This window comes from Rana temporaria, chromosome 1 (genome assembly GCF_905171775.1).
Source record: "Rana temporaria chromosome 1, aRanTem1.1, whole genome shotgun sequence".
Classification (NCBI taxonomy): Eukaryota; Metazoa; Chordata; class Amphibia; order Anura; family Ranidae; genus Rana; species Rana temporaria.
The window spans coordinates 634,863,722-634,885,437 of NC_053489.1; the positions used below are offsets into that span (position 1 = coordinate 634,863,722).

General features: G+C 44.4%; 1 protein-coding gene across 1 annotated transcript in view; it reads right to left on the reverse strand.

The window, feature by feature from the left end:
- SLC2A9 (solute carrier family 2 member 9) overlaps positions 1–21,716 on the reverse strand; it is a 469,231-nt gene that overhangs the window by 209,659 nt on the left and 237,856 nt on the right. The window contains exon 11 of the mRNA XM_040335426.1: positions 14,602–14,677. Coding sequence (XP_040191360.1) covers positions 14,602–14,677 — 76 coding nt within the window. The remainder of the gene's footprint in view (positions 1–14,601; positions 14,678–21,716) is intronic.

A 21,716-nucleotide genomic window follows, 5' to 3' on the forward strand; every position in this document is an offset into this window, starting at 1 on the left:
GTGGTTATTTCATTATAAATGTTATGTTATATTTGTCTGACCTACACGTGCCTCTTTGCTTTAATTGTAAGCAGGATGACTGAATGATCAAAATCAATGTCAAACTGGGCAAAACAATCAATTTCAGTGGGGGTTGAATAATTTTGAATACAACTGTAAATCTATGGATAGATGTATAGTTTCATGAGTCACTCATTTCATGCAGCACAGCTGAAGTACAGTAACCTTAGCTCAGTAATGATATCATCAGAGATATTGATGGATAGAAAGATTGCTCATCCTGAATATCCCATTGGAATACATTTTTTTAGCAGCACAGCTACTGACAAGCATGTCTCTACTGGCTTTTCATCATCTAGAATTGAAAAGAGAGCCAATAAAAATGGTCTGTACAGATTTTGAGTCACCCCAGATTACACAGATTCTACAAGTAAGTTATTTTTGAAAGAATGAGATGCGTAACCCTGTGAAGGATGGAGCACATGGGGCACAACCCGTCTGGTACACAGGTTTAGATAAACGCTGGCACTGCCACTGCTGACTTTTTTCATACATGATAGCGGACTCACTGTAATGCCGCGTACACACGATAATTTTTCGGCTTGTAAAAAAACACGTTTTTCAGCCTCTAGAAAAAACGTTGTTTTTTCCAACTTCATCATTAAAACTACGTTGCCCACACACGATCGTTAAAAAAAATGCTCTAGCAAAGCGCGGTGACGTACAACAAGTACGACGGCACTATAAAGGGGAAGTTATATGCGGATGATGCCACTTTTGGGGCTGCTTTAGCTGATTTTGTGTTAGTAAAAGACGATTCGCTCTTTTCTGTCTGTTACAGCGTGATGAATGTGCTTACTCCATTACGAACGGTAGTTTTACCAGAACGAGCGCTCCCGTCTCATAACTTGCTTCTGAGCATGCGCGGGTTTTTCACGTCGTTAAAGCCCACACACGATCATTTTTTACAACCCGAAAAAACGACATAGTTTAAAACATCGTTAAAAAATGCAGCATGATCGATTTAACACGACCTGTCTATTGCTCCTGATGAAGCGTTTTCACGCGAAACATGTTGAGCAAAGCAAGAACTAATATCCTTCATATTAGATCCACCTTCAAGAACTAAAACCTTATATTTATTTATTCTATATTTTTTACGATTTGATGTTTATGCATTCTCATGGTGTGAATGTATTTGAAGTAATATAAGGTTTTGGAAGTGTTACTGGAATGTATGTTGGGTTCTTATGCTGATGTAATATTGTACTATTAGTCTAGATACTTTTTTATATACCTATCTTCATAATAAATATCTATAGATTTTTACATTTGTTATCCATGTGCCACCAAAAGTATTTTTTTTTCTAGTTTTTATTAGTTTCCACTTTCCACTATACTGGGACATTGGCACATCTATACTGATGCATCTACAGTTACTAAGTCACCCTGTGATGATGCACATTTAATCAAGTTCCATTTCAAAAAAGCCTGCAGCAGTATATCTGCGTGAGCTGGTCGGCAAGTGGTTAAAGTTGTTGTAAACGTTCAATTCTTTATTTTTTTTTTTTTTTAAATAACAAACATGCCTAAACTTACCTGCTCTGTGTAATGGCTTTGCACAGGGCAGCCCCGATCCTTTTCTTCTGTGGTCTCCCACCAATGGCTCCTACTGCTATCAATCTGTCTAATAAAGAGAATAATAGCGGCTGGAGCTGCCACACTCGTGCTCATCCCTGGATCAGATCGGTAAGAAAAAGGGGGGGGGGGGTCTGGTGGGGAGCTGCAGCACAAAAGGTTTTTTTTTCCAGCAAGAGATGCATTAGAGGTTTGCAGCTTTATGTATGTACATGCTAGCGTTACGGAAATCTATGGCCTGGTCATGAGGTACAGGGAGGAAAGAGTTAATAAACATGCTATGTGCTCAATAACTGAGGTACATCATGCCAAACATTCAAGCACAGTGTGTAGTCTGGGAACTGCTTAACCACTTCAGCCCTGGAAAAATTTACTCCCTTCCTGACCAGGCAATTTTTTGCAATACGGCACGGCGCAGCTTTAACTATAAACAAAAAAAGCGAAAATTTTGAAAAAAAAACAATATTTTTTACTTTTTGCTATAATATATGTAGCACTACCCCCGAAGGAGCTGCTGGTTTGTTTTGGGTGGCACGTTACCTCGTGGCTCTTCGGACGTCCTAGGGGTGTATGGTGCATATAGCAGTAACGGAATGTCCACGACAGGTGTTTTTTTCTGTGCTCTTTATTACCCAGCCGGGTAAAAACATTAAAACTTGTGATGAAGAGTAGAGGTGAAGTAAAAGAAGAAGTAGCAGACTCAGGCTCAACAATGAATGAATGAATGAATGAAAAATTTATATAGCGCAGCACATGCGAACTAAATCGCCTCTGGGCGCTCGTTGTTCCTGTCTCTCTTGATATCAAAAGAGATGAGTTTTGATCTTTCTTCTGAAGGTCAGGTGGTTTTCCTCCAACCGAATGCTGGTTGGTAAAGCATTCCATAGTCTGGGACCTTGGAGCGCAAATCTTCTTTCTCCTTTGGACTTGAATTTGGCTTTGGGTATCTGAAGCAGATTTTGGTTGGTGGATCGCAGAATGCGATTGGCGTTGTGAGCTTTTATCTTGTCGCAAAGATATTGCGGAGCCTTTTCATGGATGCACTTATGTGTCAGACAGAGTGCTTTAAAAGCAATTCTGTCCTTTACTGGTAACCAGTGAAGGGTTCTCAACGAAGGTGAGATTGATTCCCAGGGCTTTTTCCCAGTCACAAGTCTGGCGGCCGTATTTTGTACGACTTGCAGACGAGCGATTTGGTACTTTGGGAGCCCGAGGTAAAGGGCATTTGCATAGTCCAATCTGGAGTTCACAATTGTTCCCACCACGACTGCTATGTCCTCTTTGGGGATAAATGGAATAAGTCTGCGTAGTAGGCGCAGCAGATGGTGGGATCTGCTGACTACTGACCCTATTTGTGCGTCCATTGTCATGTAGGTGTCAAAGATGATCCCGAGACTTTTGACTTTGGAGCTAGGGGTGATGATTTGGCCCAGAAAGGGCGGGGGGGTCCAGGTTGTTGTCCGTTGACTCTTACGGCTGGCGTGTAACAGAAGAAGTTCTGTTTTGGAACTGTTGAGTTTAAGATAACTCTTAGTCATCCAGTTTTCTATCAAAGAGAGGCATGTCTCTAGATTTGGATGATGATCCTTTTTGTTGCGGATGCAACTGTTGCTTTGTATTCTTCACCACTCTAGCCAGAGTGGGTATAGCGTACCTGGACAGGCCCACTCTCACTGACCTGGCAGCCTGGGTATCGCTTGAACTTGAAGGAAAAGTCTCTGCCACAGACCATCTCTGTGTTTGTGATTACGGAGATGATCCTCCTTAAAAGAATTGCGTCTGGATCTCCTTCAGATAGTTTTCAGGTACTGACTGATAGGTGACCAACCTCTCAGTGTCCGACTACCTTGATCCCTGGTGGTTTGTCGAGACCCTATTGGATCGCCAGCCTCTCATTGGCTCTCCTCAGATGGACTTCCCACCGAACAGCTATCTCGCTTGGGATCTTCAGGATTGGGAACCCAGTCGACTACTGGGCTCCCTGCCACAGCTCAAATGTCCTGGACCAACATGGTCCCGGAACCAGGAACACCTGGGGTGCGCCGTGATGCAGTCACCCTGAAGATGGGTGCCGCACTCCGAAGAAGAACCCAGACTAATGGCGTCTGCCCCATAAATACCCTCCCCCAGCATGCACAGCCAGACTGAACCCTCCTGATAGGCTGCTGGGGAAGAGCACCCAAACCTCGACTCCACTGCTGCCACCCATCGCCCTGAGGTAGGAACTACACCCCAGTAACAATAGACAGCCCACAGCACAGCCAAGCTGAGACAGAGACCAGTTTTGAACATAATAATTGGATCAGAGTCAGTTAACACTCTGATCCCTCTCTAAATTTAGATAGCACCGGTACTTTTTATGTAACCAGGCGCTACATATAATAGAATAAAAAATCCCCCTTGAAGAAGACCATAATCAGAAGGGTCTAAATCAGGGGTCTCAAACTGGCGGCCCTCCAGATGTTGCGAAACTACAAGTCCCATGAGGCATTGCAAGGCTGACAGTTACAAGCATGACTCCCACAGGCAGAAGCATGATGGGACTTGTAGTTTCACAACAGCTGGAGGGCCGCCAGTTTGAGACCCCTGGTCTAAATGCATATGGGTATCATACAAATATGTAGTTTCATTATGATTGATGGGTATGCTATTTTCATGTAAATGCCAGAGCAAATTTTTTACAACTTTCATGGAATTGTTAATTGCTTTTTAAAAAAATAAAAGAACTTAAAGTGGCTGTAAACCCTTTACAACCACTTTAACCTACAATTAAGCCTATATTAAGGCTTACCTGTAGAGGTGCAAGAAATATCTCCCACACTTAAAAGGTTTAGGAGATATTTTTTAAAAAAATAGTGGCATGGGGCGCAGGCACACTGAGCGTGACGCTACTAATGGCATCATGCCGTTAGTGGCGGCTCACATGCGCATGCGCGGGAGTGATGTGATCGCTGCTCCGGCCAGTCACTCCGGGTATCATGGCGGCTTTGGAGGAGGCGAACAAGGGCCACTGCGGGGGCTTTGATCTCAGGTAAGTAATTCATAATGAGCTAGTATGCTATGCATACTAGCTCATTATGCCCTTGTCTTGCAGGTTGTCTTTTTTATTTTATTTTTTGAACGAGAGGGTTTACTTCCTCTTTAATCAACACATTTGAATGTTTTTCTTGGCTGCTGAAAAAGCCTGTGAGGGAATTCTCCATTTTGCAAGTGATAATTGTATTTATCATTTTAACAGCTTTTGTTCCATTTTTTTGTTGAATATATAAAATATGCTTTCATTATTATTAATTACTTATTATTTACAGTTATTGCTGTTTAATTTTTTATTTAAAAAGCCATACAATGGCAATATATATGATACTTCCCCTTTAAGTGCTACCCTGACCATTTTCACCAGCTAAGCATTGCACTGAAAGTATGTCCCCAGTGAACATGTGTCAGTGCGGAGTGCGCTTTATTACAACCGAATAATAATATTACATTGCGCCTTACAAAATATGTTAATCTGAGTCTCAGTCTTCCGAGCTGACTGCTGAACCCTTCACATACAAATAACTCAGGCGGTATTTTAATCCGCATTATAAAGCCCCGACAGAGTCAGTCTAATCCATCGTACTCACTGTCACTGGAAAATCATGGAGCATGGTAACTCTTCATCCGCTGAAGATTAACTCACCAAGCGGAGAGTTCACTCTGGAATCAAAGCCAGTACACTATTCCTATAAATACTGGCCGGTCCTATACTTCTTATCTCACAATATATTCTAATGTGTGTCTGGACTGATGAAGAAGCCAATCAACAGATCTCTTCCTGTTTTCTATGCATTCTTCATTGACATTTTTCTCATTTATAATAAATCACCCCTCTATCCCTTTGCTCATGTTTACTGCTTTCTGTTCCTACACACACTTTTTGTTAACCTTGCTTGTGAATGGGGCTACTCACCCTGCACACAGAGGTTACCTTTCATTGTGTACGCAACTGCTAATGCCTGGGACCAGGCGGGGTCACGGTCATGTGAACTGCAAAGTTAAGGCAGAACCCCAACTTAGAAGTGAGTCATACACCTTGTGCAACTGTGTAGCAACAAGCAAAGTCCTACTGAGAAACACTCCATCCCTGATCGCTGCATACCTTGTCTTCTGAATGTAACATTAAGAGGGGACACCGCTGAGCTTGTGTCCCGCTCCACAGGTCCAGTTTTCCTCTGCCACCTCACTCCCAATGACAGAATGGGGTCCCACCACTCACTAAGCTCAGAGCGCATGAGTGCACTTAATTAACTCCTTTGGCTCACCTGTGCCAAGGGGCAAGGTCCATGGGGTGTCCGTACAGCAGGTTCGGTCCCAATTGCTTTTGGAGAACTGACCACTAGGGAGTAGGGATGAGCCGAACACCCCCCCTGTTCGGTTGGCACCAGAACTTGCGAACACACCAAATGTTCTTGTGAACTTTAGAACCCTGTTAAAGTCTATGGGACTTGAACATTTGAAATCTAAAGTGCTAATTTTAAAGGCTAATATGCAAGTTATTGTCCTAAAAAGTGTTTGGGGACCTGGGTCCTGCCTCAGGGGACATGCATCAATGCAAAAAAAAGTTTTAAATACGTCCGTTTTTTCGGGAGCAGTGAATTTAATAATGCTAAAAGTGAAACAATAAAAGTGAAATATTCCTTTAAATTTCATACCTAGGGGGGTGTAAAGTTAGCATGTAAAATATCGCATGTTTCCAGTGCATAGAACTGTCCCTGCACAAAGTGTCATTTCTGAAAGAAAAAAAGTATTTTAAAACTGACTTGCAGCTATAATGAATTGTCGGCTCTGGCAATTCCGAGCGAATTCATTCATAAAAAAAAAAAAAAAAATAGCGTGGGGGTCCCCCCAAATTCCATTACCAGGCCCTTCAGGTCTGGAATGGATATTAAGGGGAACCCCGCCGTCAATTTAAGAAAAAAATGACGTGGGGTTCCCCCCAAATATCCATTCCAGACCCTTCAGGTCTGGTGTGGATTTTAAGGGGAACTCCACCCCAAATTAAATAAAAAATTCACACCAGACCCCTTATCCGAGCACGTTAACCTGGCCGGCCGCAGAAAAGAGAGGGGGACAGAGTGCGCCCCCCCCCTCTCCTGAACCGTACCAAGCCACATTCCCTCAACATGGGGAGGATGTCCCCATGTTGATGGGGACAAGGGCCTCATCCCCACAACCCTTGCCCGGTGGTTGTGGGGTTCTGCGGGCGGGGGGCTTATCAGAATCTGGAAGACCCCTTTAACAAAGGGGACCCCCAGATCCTGGCCCCTCCCCTATGTGAATTGGTAATGGGGTACATTGTACCCCTACCATTTCACGAAGGAAGTGTAAATAGTTGGAAAAAATACACACACACCGTAGAAAAAAGTCCTTTATTAATAAAAATGAAAGAAAAAAAAAAACAGCCGTGGTAATCCACTCTGTCCCAGCCCCCTGCTCCCTGCTCCAACGTTGTCTGTATCCAGCGACGGGTGATCTCCGGTCCAGCGATGAGAAGATCCATCCATCCAGAGCGCAGCCACGCCGACCTCCTCTCTCCGCTGGACACAGCCCAGCGAATGACGCGGCTGAAGCTGTGACATTTCTTATATAGGGGATGCCCCCTCTGACGCACCCTCTGCTACGTCACTGGGGAAGCCCAGTCTTCCCCCTTGTGTCAGAGGGGGCGGGGTCACGTGATGGGTGGCCCCGCCTCCCCTATATAAGAAATGTCACAGCTTCAGCCTCGTTATTCGCTGGGCTAGATTTCTCGCATAGACTTTAACTGTTCTGCGGCTTTTTGAATTTGCCGCGAACACCCCTAATTGTTCGTTGTTCGCCGAACAGGCGAACAGGCAATGTTCGAGTCGAACATGAGTTCGACTCAAACTCGAAGCTCATCCCTACTAGGGAGGGAGTCAGAGCACTGACCCCCTCACTACCAGAGAACCTATCACCCATTCCTGGTACCACTCTTCGCTGTCTGGTTGATATTACATTCCCACCAGTTCATTGTTACCAATAGAAGAACTCGGAATAGATAGCCGCAAACTGCAATGAGATAACAAATGTGAATTTCTTTATTGTAATGTAGACTGATAAAACCATAGGCACCCATATAAAGTGGTTAACGCATTTCACGCAGCTTTGTGCTTAAAAATAATGATTAATCACAAAGCTGTGTGAAACACAACAACCACTTTATCTGTGGATTCCTGTGGTTCGATATGTCCACATTACAATAAAGAAGTTCACGTTTGGTATCCCAGTGCAGTGTTAGGCTCTCGATTTTGAGTTCTTCTATGTATTGCGGTGTCGAGCCGATATTTCATCAAGAATCTTCACAAATAGAAACCTTAAGAGCCCTTTCACATTGACAGCACGCCTCATTTTTGAGGCACTTTTTGTCTGCTCCAGTGTGAAAGCTTTCACACTGGGACTGCAGGGGAGGCGTTTTTCAGGCACTTTACAGCCGCTATTTTTAGTGCTAAAGCGCCTGAAAAATGCCTCCAGTTTGAAAGGGGTCTTAGAGAATTGTCAGCATAATTTCAGCTGCCGGAAAACCCGGACACTCTTACAGCCAACTGGTAAAATACAAATTGTTCTATAACCTAAAAAAAGACCATTTTTAGCAAACCTTAATTGATCAAGCAATAAATTATCAGATGTATTCAATATATGATCTTTATTCGCCATTACATTTTTTATTAGCTTCACCGCAGAGACATTTTCTCTTAAAAGGTTGGTCCAAAGAATTTCCAGACAAGGACCTAGCAGACAAACTCCCTGAAGAATCCCCAAAAATTCATAATCTAATAATACTATAAGCGAAAACTGGAGGAAAACACAATTTAAACTCCTGAAAAAAGCTTTTATGCCATTTTGTGACTGATAAAGCAGACCCATTAGCTTCAAATTGCTCATGGTGTAGCACAATGCGCCCCACACTGCTACACAGAATGTGCAGCTGTTCCATCGTTGGTCTTAATGATCCAGATCAGGTGGAAAGGTTGAGATACCCAAAAAGACATATCAAAGGATCCTTGTCGATATGAATTGTTAATATAGTATGAATATAAATTAGGATTTGGTCCCAAAAGGTGGATATCTCGGAACAGCTGCACGTTATGTGTAGCAGTGTGGGGTGCATAGTGCCACCCCATGAGTAAGTTAAATCTGACAGGTATCTCAACCTTTCTGGGTCAGAGGCGATTCAGTTCGCATGCGTTGCGCTATACAAGTCATTCATTCATTAAGACAAACCACCGTAGATAACAATATGTTGACGGCTCATAGAGCCATACTGAAAACTTGGATATTACCTATTGCTCCCAAAGTAACTATGGTGAAGAAGGTACTGAAATCATTAATGTGTATAGAAAAATTAGACATGATAACTCAAGCCTACAACCCTACCAAACGATGTTTCAATAGATGGAAACATTTTATGGAACAACCATTGTCAAACTCTGAAATACCCCAGCTGATGCCACCTTTCCTCTATCTATACTGAACGGTACAATAAAGCACATTTGTCTACTACCCTAGGCAAACTAAAATTCAATAATCTCGCTCCTAGTGCCTTACAGTCTATCCTTACTAGAGAAAGCTAACATTTTCAACAACATTTTAAAACCATATGAAATATCAAGAATAACATAGATCTTATCTTACTGTTATTGTGGTTTCTTTTCTTCCCAATTCCCCCCCCCCCCCCCCCGTTTCTTTTTATTATTATATCTTTTCTTCTGGACATCAGTGTTAGGTCCTTATAGATTAAAAGTTGTACTTGTACATGAAAGCTAACTACATATCCACACTTCCACTATAGGGATGAACTTTTTTCAGGGGGGGGGGCATCATTTTAAGGTCACCCATGCAATATAAAAAGATGTACATTGTCTAGGCTATATTTATATGGGCATGGTATGCCTGGCCTGAGTAATTTCCAATACAAAGTGACGCTGAATTATCTCTTATATAACACATATATGTGTTATATAAGGCCTCGTACACACGACCGAACATGTCTGCTGAAACTGGTCAGCGGACCAGTTTCAGCAGACATGTTCGGTCGTGTGTACGGCCAACCGTACAATTTTCCGGCGGATCGGACAGGTTTCCAGCGGACTAATGTTTCTTAGCATGCTAAGAAACATGTCTGCTGGAAGCCTGTCCGTCGGACATGTTCGGTCGTCTGTACGACTTACCGGACATGTCTGCTCGGCCGAAAGCCCTCGCATGCGTCAAAGTGATTTGACGCATGCATCATCCATCCAATCACTGTCCAAATCTTGCCCCCTCAACTTACGCAACATCTCCAAAATACGCCCCTTTCTAACCAATGACATAACAAAATTCCTAATTCACTCTCTGGTCATCTCTCCCCTCGATTACTGCAACTCCCTCCTCATTGGCTTACCTCTGTATACTCTATCCCCCCTTCAGTCCATCATAATTGCTGCTGCCAGACTCATCCACCTTACCAACCGCTCTGTCTCTGCTACTCCTCTCTGTCAATTCTTCCATTGGCTTCCACTCACCCAACAAATAAATTAAAAAATACTTACAACTACCTTTAAAGCCATCCACAACTCTGCCCCCAGCTACATCTTAGTCTCTAAATACCAACCTAATCGTTATCTTTGTTCTTCTCAAGACCTCCTGCTCTCTAGCTCTCTCATCACCTGCTCCCATGCTCGTCTCCAGGACTTTTCCAGAGCCTCTCCAAACATATGGAACTCCTTACCCCAATCTGTCCGTCTATCTCCATCTCTATTAGCTTTTAGATGATCCCTGAAAACCCTCCTCTTTAGAGAAGTCCATCCTACCCACACCTAACAACTGTATTTTCATTTTGTCCACCTGATCATCCCCCACAGCTACTATCCTTTGTTCCACTTGACCCTCCCTTCTACACTGTAAGCTCTAACAAGCAGGGCCCTCTGATACCTCCTGTATTGAATTGTATTGTGACTGTACTGTCTTCCCTGATGTTGTAAAGCGCTGCGCAAACTGTTGGCGCTATATAAATCCTGTATAATAATAATATATTGACAAGGCGGATATCAATGTCCTCTTATAAAAGCAGATATGTTTCCAAAAGGCATAGCGTAGCCACAAGAGAGATATAATAGGTTTCTCTCGTTATGCGGACTTCGCTTCTCTAATGTGCATAGACATTTCAAGGCAAGAAGCCCAGCGCATTGCGTTTGATACTTACAAACCGGCAAACGCCCACACACACAGAGAACACGTCTCCAAGCCCATGAGAAGGTTTTCATACTGACAGTTTTACCGCTGGTCTTGATTCAGCCCATGTGCGCTCTGCTAGAGCACTCTTCGATTAAATCAGACACAGGGAGACAGATGACAGATAAAACACATATCATAGAATGAAAATGTCCACATATAATAACATTTCCACAACAGGATGTTCAATCTGTGTCATGTCTGGGCTTTGGCCGGGCCATGCAAGGACATTCACAGAGTTGTCCCGATGATAGATGAGCCTTCACCCCAGTCTGAGGTCCAGAGCGCTCTGCAGCAGGTTTTCATCAAGGATGTCTCTGTACATTGCTGCATTCATCTTTCCCTTGATCCTGACGAGTCTCCAAATTCATCTCCACAGCATGATGCTGCCACCACTATGCTTCACTGTAGGGGCATATTGGCCAGTTGATGAGCGGTGCCTGACTTCCTCCAGACATAATGCTTGCCATGCAGGCCAAAGAGTTCAATCTTTGTTTCATCAGACCAGAGAACTTTGTTTCTCATGGTCTCAGAGTCTGTAAGGTGCCTTTTGGCAAACTCCAGGCAGGCTGTCATGTGCCTTTCCTGAGGAGCTGCTTCCGTCTGGCCATTCTACCATACAGGCCTGATGGGTGGAGTACTACAGAAATGGTTGTTCTTCTGGAAGGTTCTCCTCTCTTCAAAGAGAAATTCTGGAGCTCTGTCAGAGTGACCATCGGGTTTTTGGTCACCTCCCTGACTAAGGCCCTTCTCCCCCAATCACTCAGTTTAGCCAGGTGGTCCGCTCTAGGAAAAGTCCTGGTGGTTCCAAACTCCTTCCATTTACAGATGATGGAGGCCACTGTGCTCATTGAGACCCTCAATGCTTCAGAAAATGTTCTGTACCCTTCCCCAGATCTGTGCCTCAATACAATCCTATCGGGGTCTACAGACAATTCCTTGGCCTTCATGGCTTGGTTTGTGCTCTGACATGCACTGTAATCTGTAGGACCTATTATGTGTGTGCCTTTTCAAAGCATGTCCAATCAACTGAATTTACCACAGTAAGATGATCAGTGGAAACAGGATGCAGCTGAGCTCAATTTTGAGTGTCATGGCAAAGGCTGTAAATACTTATGTACATTTTTTTTATTTTTTATTTTTAATAAATTGGCAAAATTTTATTTAAACTTCTTTCATGTTGTCATTGTGGGGTATTGTTTGTAGATTTATGAGGGAATTTTTTTTTTATTATTAATTTTGGAATAATTCTGTAACATAACAAAATGTGGAAAAAGTGAAGTGCTGTGAATACTTTCCGGATGCACTGTAAAAATGAATATACTACTGCAATAGTTTGTGTCTGTTCTCTTTACCTGGAGTTTAGCTTTAAGCTGGTCCTAAATATCCCCATTATTAATGAACAGGACAAAATACCAGCAGGGAACAATATTAGTTGCAGCCAGTACCAATATACAGTAAATGCCAAATTAGTATACTATGAGCGCACATATAGGCAGGCAAGCCTGCCACTACTCTCACAGGGGAACAATGAGCTATTGGCTGAATGTTTTCTTTTCCTGCCACTTCCCCCATGATATACACTATATTGCCAAAAGTATTAGGACGCCTTTACTCAGACATGAACTTTAATGGCATCCCAGTCTTAGTCCATACGGTTCAATATTGGATGGCCCACCCTTTGCAGCTATAACAGCTTCAACTCTTCTGGGAAGGCCGTCCACAAGGTTTAGGAGTGCGTCTATGGGAATGTTTGACAATTCTTCCAGAAGCGCATTTGTGAGGTCATGCACCAATGTTGGATGATGGCTTGCAGTATCTGCCCCAATTCATCCCATCCCCTATTGGTTGAGGTCAGGACTCTGTGCAGGCCAGTCAAGTTTCTCCACCCCAAACTCGCTCATCCATGTCTTTATGGACCTTGCTTTGTGAACGGATTCAAATCATTTGGTTGGAGGGGGGATTACGGTGTGGGGATGTTTTTTTGGGGTTGGACTTGGCCCACTTAATTCTAGTGAAGTGAACTCTTAAGGCGTCAGCATTCCAAGGTATTTTGGACAATTTCATGCTTCCAACTTTATGAAAACAGTTTGGTGATGGCCTTATTGTTCCAACATGACTGTGCACCATTGCACAAGGCAAGGTCCATAAAGACATGGATGAGCGAGTTTGGGGTGGAGGAACCTGACTGGCCTGCACAGACTCCTGACCTCAACCTGATAGAACCCCTTTGGGATGAATTAGAGTGGAGACTGTGAGCCAGGCCTTCTCGTCCAAGATCAGTGCCTTACCTCACAAATGCGCTTCTGGAAGAATGGTCAAACATTCCCATAGACACACTCCTAAATCTTGTGGACAGCCTTTCCTGAAAAGTTGAAGCTGTTATAGCTGCAAAGGGTGGGCCAACTCAATATTGAACCCTACAGATAAAGACTGGAATGTCATTAAAGTTCATGTGCGTGTAAAGGCAGATGTCCCAATACTTTTGACAATATAGTGTAGCTCCCATTAGTGCTGCAGAAACCAGCCTTATCAAGCTACATTTTCTCTAACATAAAATCGATAAAATAGGTTTAGCCTTTTGATGGATGGAACAGATAGCTCAAAAGCAGGAATCTTAGAACCAAAGGGGCAGATCCACAGACAGAGTACGCCGGTGTATCTACTGATACGCCGGCGTACTTTCAAATTTCCCGCGTTTGAATCCTCAAACCAAGATACAACGGCATCTGGGTTTGATCCGACAGGCGTACGGCTTCGTATGCCTTCGGATCGTAGATGCAATACTTCGGCGTCCGCTGGGTGGTGTTTGCGTTGTTTTCTGCGTCGGGTATGCAAATTAGCTATTTCCGACGATCCACGAACGTACGTGCGGCTGTCGCATTCTCTTACGTCGTCTCTAGTCGGCTTTTTCCGGCATATAGTTAAAGCTGCTTTTTTGCGGCGTATAGTTAGATTTGCCATGTTAAGTATGGCCGTCGTTCCCGCGTTTAAATTTGAAATGTTTTCTTTTTTTTGCGTAAGTCGTCCGTGAATCGGGATGGACGTAAGTCACGTCTAAGTTTAAAAAATGACGTCCTTGCGACGTCATTTCGTGCAATGCACGGCGGGAAATTTAGAAACGGAGCATGCGCAGTTCATTCGGCGCGGGGACGCTCTTCATTTAATGAAACACGCCCCCTAACCGCCAGAGATAGTCTACGCCGCCGTAACTTTCGGCGCACAATCTTTCAGGATTCGAACCTAAGCCGGGAAAGTTACGACGGCGTAGCGTATCTCTGATACGCTGCGCGGGTGCAGATCTCTGTGGATCTGCCCCAAAGTCTCTAAAATATATTCCCAGCCAGAAAGAGACTACTGATATCAGTCCAAATTTACATACCAAGTTTGGATATAATACCTCAATACATTTTTTAAAACACTTTATATTGTGGAACAATGCAATCATATGTCTTCTTATTGTATTCTGTTTATCTAACAATAAATTTATTTTCAGCGATTCAAAATCATTTGACTACAAACTTCTTGGGTTCATTTTCCTATACATGTACAATCCCTGTAAAAATAAATGGCATTAGCAAACTGTTACATTTAGCTTTATGGCTTCAAGGAATATAAAGAGCCTGTATAGTAATGTCATTTAAACAAAAGTGTTACTTGTGTCAGCAATTGCTCAATAATGCAGATGTATCTTACCTGGTCCAATGCAAAATGATGCGATTACACCAAGAATGCTCACTATGCTAATGTATGGTACCCATGATGCACGATCCTGTAAATAAAATATCAGAGGTTTTATCATATTAGCATTTAGAGAAAGCATGAAGGATAATTACTGAAATTACCAAAGTACTGAAAATGGACATGAACTCAAAGAGTGAAAATTTGCTATGTTATAGGGAACCTGAAATGTTAATTGTGCCTAAGCAGTTCCCCAAATAATCTATGTCAGGGGTGTCAAACTCAATTTCATCGTGGGCCGCATCACTATTATGATTGTCCTCAAAAGGGCCGGTTGTATCTGTAAGATTGGATGTCCAGCACATCCCCTCCCCTTACATTAGATGTCAAGAGTGGGGATGAGCTTTATGTTCGAGTCGAACATGAGTTCGGCGAACAGCAAACAATTTGGGGTGTTCGCGGCAAATTCGAAAAGCCACAAAACATCGTTAAAAGTCTATGGGAGAAATGTTAGTGTTAGTTTTAAAGGTTAATATTAAAGTTATTGTCATAAAAAGTGTTTGGGGAACCGGGTCCTGCCCCAGGGGACATGTATCAATGCAAAAAAAAAATTTAAAACTGATTTTTTTTTTGGAGCAGTGATTTTAATAATGCTTAAAGTGAAACAATAAAAGTGAACTTTTCCTTTAAATTTCATACCTGGGGGGTGCGTATAGTATGCCTGTAAAGTATCGCATGTTTCCCGTGTTTAGATTTGTCCCTACACAAAGTGTCATTTCTAAAGGAAAAAAGTCATTTAAAACTACTTGCGGCTATTTATGAATTGTCGGGTCCCAGCAATACAGATCAAAGTAATTGATAAAAACGACAGCCCCCCCCCCCCCAGTCCATTACCAGGCCCTTTGGGTCTGGTATGATTATTAAGGGGAACTCTAAACCAAAAAAAAAAGCGTGGAGGTCCCCCCAAATTCCATATCAGGTATAGTATAGATATAGATATCTGGTATAGATATCAAGGGGAACCCCGCGCCATTTTAATCAGCGTGGGGTCCCCCCAAAAATCCATGCCAGACCCTTCAGGTCTGGTATGGATTTTAAGGGGAACCCGGCACCAAAATAAAAAAAAAATGTTTCCCCAAAAATCCATACCAGACCCTTATCCGAGCACGCAACCTGGCAGGCCGCAGGAAAAGAGGGGGGACCAGAGAGCGCACCCCCTCCTGAACCGTACCAGGCCACATGCCCTCAACATGGGAAGGATGTCCCTATGTTGATGGGGACAAGGGCCTCATCCCCACAACCCTTGCCCGGTGGTTGTGGGGGTCTGCGGAATCTGGAAGCCCCCTTTAACAAAGGAGAACTCCTGATCCCGCCCCCCCATGTGAATTGGTAACGGGGTACATTGTAAAAAACACACAGACACAGCTGGACAAGTCCTTTATTTAAAAATAAAAAAATTAATTAAAAAAATTCCAGTGATGTAATCCCGTATCTCGATGTCCAACAATGATCCATTCTCCAGCGACGCTGCAGTCTCTCATGTGCGAGGGCATGATTAATACAGGTATTTGCACCCACTTCCGGGAGAGACTCCCAGGCAGTCATTCGACTTCCCGTCCCCCTCCCCCCCTCGCTGCCTTCTGGGAAACACACTGGTCCCAGGAGACAGCGGGGACCACTGGGAACGAGTCACGCTACTCGCGCATATGCGGTAGGGAACTGGGCAGTGAGGATGGCGGCGGGGGCAGCAGAGAGACGAGCGATTGCTTGTCTTCTGCTGCCGACATCGCAGGCGCGCTGGACAGGTAAGTGTCCATTTATTAAAAGTCATTCTAAGCATTAAGATGAAAAACCTTCTGTGGTTGCCCCCAGGACTTATACACAATGCTATAGTGCCTGGCCACCACACCAGGGCAGAGGTGAACAGAGTAAACAGACTAAATACAAAAAATAATAAAGATCAAGGCCTTCTCTCACTATCTCGGCGCTATGGGCTAGGTGGAAAAATTAGAACAGATGACCAATAACTCTATGTTACCATTTGTCATTCAATATTCACTTCCCGACCCGCCTATAGTAAATGTACGTCCTGTTTTTAAATATGGATATCTCGGTAACGGCAGCAGCTGCTGCCACAACCGAGGTATCCATATTTTCTGTGGGCGGCCGTGTAAACGATAACGGCGGTCTCCGCGGCGGATTCGCCGCGAGATCGCCGTTATTGGTGGCGGGAGAGGGCCCCCCCCCCTCCCGCCGCTTTTCCACGCCATCCGTCGGTAGCAGCGGAGGAGATCGGATGCTGCTGCCTGGTGAGTGAGGACTTGAGTGAGGGCAAGATGGCCCCCACCCGTCCCCATAGCTCTGCTGGGCGGAAGTGACGTCAAAACGTCAGTCCCGCCCAGCCTCTTAAAGAGACAATTTTTTTGTTGTCATTTTTTTAAATGACAAATTTTCCTTTTTTTTTTTTTTCCTGCATTTAAGTCTAAATATAAGATCTGAGGTCTTTTTGACCCCAGATCTCATATTTAAGAGGACCTGTCATGCTTTTTTCTATTACAAGGGATGTTTACATTCCTTGTAATAGGAATAAAAGTGATAATTTTTTTTATTTTTTTTTATTTCAGAGTAAAAAATAATAAAATCAATAAAAATAAATAAGAAAACAAAAACATTTTTTTTTAAAGCGCCCCGTCCTGACGAGCTCGCGCGCAGAAGCGAACGCATACGCGAGTAGCGCCCGCATATGAAAACGGTGTTCAAATCACACAAGTGAGGTATCGGCGCGATCGTTTGAGCGAGAGCAATAATTATAGCCCAACCTATAGAATTTTTTAAACGTCGCCTATCGAGATTTTTAAGGGTAAAAGTTTGACGCCATGCCACGAGCGGGCGCAATTTTAAAGCGTGACATGTTGGGTATCATTTTACTCGGCGTAACATTATCTTTCACAATATATAAAAAAATTGGGCTAAATTTATTGTTGTCTTATTTTTTAATTCAAAAAAGTGATTTTTTTCCAAAAAAAGTGCGCTTGTAAGACCGCTGCGCAAATACGGTGTGGCAAAAAGTATTGCGATGACCGCCATTTTATTCTCTAGGGTGTTAGAAAAAATATATATATAATTTTTGGGGGTTTTAAGTAATTTTCTAGCAAAAAAAACTGTTTTAGTCTTGTAAATGCCGAATCTGAAAAACACCTAAGGTCTGGAAGTGGTTATAAATATCAGCAGCCGCTTAAAATACACACAAACATCTAGAAATTTATAGTAAATATAAAACAAGAGAATCTTATCAATTACTACAGCAGTGCTAGTTGTCACTATTCAAACGTGACCCCTCTCTTTCCTATGACAGTCCATAGAAGAAAATAGTTTTGAAGCAAAGGGCATGTGTCAGAGTCCAGTGAAAGAAGTGCTTGTAAAGAATGGTGTGCTCTCCACTACAGGTGACATCCACTGTGTACACTCCACCACACAAACTTCTCCCGTGTGTGAAATTTTCACAGACACACTCCAAACTCTGGGAGGCTGTTATAACTAGAAAGTAGGGTTGTCCCGATACCGATACTAGTATCGGTATCGGGACCGATACAGAGCATTTGCGCGAGTACTTGTACTCGCGCAAATGCTCCCGATGCTTCACCGATACTTTTTTTTACATTTTTTTATTGTAGAGTGGAGGAGGAGGAGGAGTCAGTGGCGAGGGCGGGCGGAGTTTGGCTGGAGAGGGGCCGGCAGCAGTGACTACTAACTATGGGGTGTCAGGCTGGCGCCCCCTCTCCACGACTGAAGAGGACTTAGTGCGGACTGCGGAGGCAGCGGGCGGCATGTCAGCAGCAGCCGCCGCCGCCGCCGCCGCCGCTGCTGCTGTGACAGTGACATGTGTGCGTCGGCACACCCGGGACCCAGCCGCGACTCTGATTGGTCTGCTCGGCTGTGTGACTGTGAGGCAGTCACAGCCGAGACCTAAGCCGCCTCCCCCTCCTCCGTGCACAGCACAGGCACACTGATGATCTGCACAGCATTACGGATCTTGTGGGGGGTGCCTGTATTGTGGGGGGGTGACTGTATTGTAAGGGGGGTGCCTGTATATTGGGGGGTGCCTGTATATTGGGGGGTGCCTGTATTGTGGGGGGGGGGGTGCCTGTATTGTAAGGGGGGGGTGCCTGTATTGTAAGGGGGGTGCCTGTATATTGGGGGGGTGCCTGTATATTGGGGGGTGCCTGTATTGTGGGGGGGGGTGCCTGTATTGTAAGGGGGGTGCCTGTATAGTAAGGGGGGTGCCTGTATTGTGGGGGGGGGTGCCTGTATTGTAAGGGGGGGTGCCTGTATTGTAAGGGGGGGTGCCTGTATTGTAAGGGGGGGCCTGTATTGTAAGGGGGGGTGCCTGTATTGTAAGGGGGGGTGCCTGTATAGTAAGGGGGGTGCCTGTATTGTAAGGGGGGGTGCCTGTATTGTAGGGGGGTGCCTGTATTGTGAGGGGGGTCCTGTATTGTGGGGGGAGGGGTCTAAGTAACATGCAGGGGGTCCAGAACTGTTGGGGGGGGTCTGTGTAATGTAAAGGGGTCCAGTGATGCAGGGTGCTGTGTAATTTAAAGGGGTGCAGTGATGCAGGGTGCTGTATAAAGGGGTCTTAGAGGTGCAGTTGTGGAGAGGGGTACACAGTAGTGACAAAGATATATTGAAGGATACAGAGGTATGCAGGGGGCACAGTGGGGTGTTTTTACATTTTATCGTGGGGGGGGGGGGGGGTGTGCCAGATATAGGATCCGCCCCGGGGTGCCAAATGCTCTAGGTACGCCCCTGGCGGGCAAAGTCTGTGAAAGGAAATGCGGGCCGAGTCTGGCTGGAGAGGGCGGGCACAGTTGGTGGACGGAGTCGGCGGGAGGAGAGAGTCCTCACCTGCAGTTAAACTTGGTAAGCTGGCAGGGGTGTAGGGCGCAGCTGCATCAGGATCGGTGACACATTCAGTCGCTGTCAGCGGCCGAACGTCCCTACGCTCATCTTGGTACACCCTGCACTCAGCTGCAGTAAGCAGCAGCAGACATCTTGTTACACCCAGCCTGAGCTATATAGGCTGGGTGTAACAAGATGTCTGCTGCTGCTTACTGCAGCTGAGTGCAGGGTGTACCAAGATGGGCGTTGCAGAATTTTTTTTTTTTTTTAATAGCTTCAGTGTTTTTCACAGCATTTCAGTGCCAGCCACCTGTCAGTCCCCATCTGTCAAACTGCCACATGACATTGAAAAAAAGTAGTATTCGGTATCGGTGAGTACATGAAAAAAAGTATCGGTACTTGTACTCGGTCCTAAAAAAGTGGTATCGGGACAACCCTACTAGAAAGGAATAGTTGTAAACCCATATAAAAAAAACCTGCAATACAAAGGCATAATGAGCTAGTATGCATCGCATGCCAGCTCATTATGAAATACTTACCTTAGATCAAAGGTGTTGCAGCGGTCCCCGTACACTGCTGTGACCAGTGACATGTCTCCCAGAGTTATTTCCTTGTTCGTGGACTCCGGCCCTGTGATTGCCAATAGCCCTGATGATGTCACTCCTACGCATGCGTGCAGGAGCCGCTGGTCACGGCACAGGTCCTTAGGAATTGGCAGGATTGAGACGTTTCTTCAGTGCGCATGTGTCAATGACATTGGCGAAAGCATATATAGTAAATACTGAATCTCTTAAACCGTCCAGGTTTAAGGGAGATATTTTCAGTACATACAGATAAGCCTTATTATAGGCTTACCTGTAGGTGCATGTGGTGTAGCAGGGTTTACAACCACTTTAAATGCCCATAGTTTTGGAATAATGGGCCATATTCTTAAACAAGTTACGTAGGCGTATCAGCAGATACGCCTACGTAAGTCCGTTTCCTATGTTTAAGTGTATTCTCAAACTGAGATACACTTAAACATGCCTAAGATACGACGGCTTGCGCCGTTGTATCTTAGGCTGCAATATTTACGCTAACCGATAGGTGGCGGTCAGCGTAGAATATGCAAATGACTAGTCACGCCGATTCTCTAACGTACGCTTGCCCGCCGTAGTGTTTTAATGTCGTTTCCGTAAGCGATACGCGGCGTAAAGATAAAGATGCCCCCTAGGTGGCGTACTCAATGTTAAGTACGGCCGTCGATCCCGCGTCGAAATTTCAAAATTTGCGTAAGTTGTCCGTGAATGGCGCTGGACGCCATTTACGTTACAGTCAAAACAAATGACGTCCGTGAGACGTCATTTAGCGCAATGCACGTCGGGTAATTTACCCGACGGAGCATGCGCATTACGATCGGCGCGGGAGCGCGCCTAATTTAAATGATCCACGCCCCCTGCCAGGATCATTTGAATTAGGATGGCTTGCGCGGGTGGACTTTACGCGACGCCGCCGCAAGTTTACAGGTAAGTGGTTTGTGAATCAGGCACTTGCCACTTAAACTTGCGGCGGAGTAACGTAAAGTACATACGTTCCGCCGCCTTAGATGTATAAGAATATGGCCCGGAATGTCCAATAAGCATATATATGTGTGAAGGCCAGGTATCCTCAAACAATTCGCCCTGTAGTATACTCCTCTAAAGAACAACTGTCACAGAATAAGTTCTGTTGTCAAAAAATGTTGATGCTGAGAAAGCACTAGTAAGTATTATGATGCTGGCAGTTCACTTTGTGATCTAGGAGAAAGGTAGACCTGGACTTTATTCACATCAAGCACTTTGGATTTCTCCTCCGACATGTGTAGGCATTTGTAGGCTGACCTTAAAGTGGATGTAAACCTGAAATGCTTTTTTTTTTTTTTTTGCTGTCACAATGTAGAGTATAAGATTTCCTATTATCTGTGCCCAGTCTTGCCACAAAGAGTTAACCCAGCTCTGAGCAATCCTCTTTTCTTTTTTCAGTAAGATAAATGGACAAACAGGAGAAAACTTTTGTCCGTTCTTCCCCCTTGCTGTGAGTGACAGGTTATTTACAAATCTCATGCACTAGCCTGAGACAGGCATTTTTTTTAATTCCCACCCCCACTTCTTTTCTAAAGGCATGTGGTTACTTTTCTGGATTTTGACTCAATGTTAGTGATCGTATCAGAATTTGGTGTAAGGAATACACCGGAGAAAATGCATGTTGACAAGGGG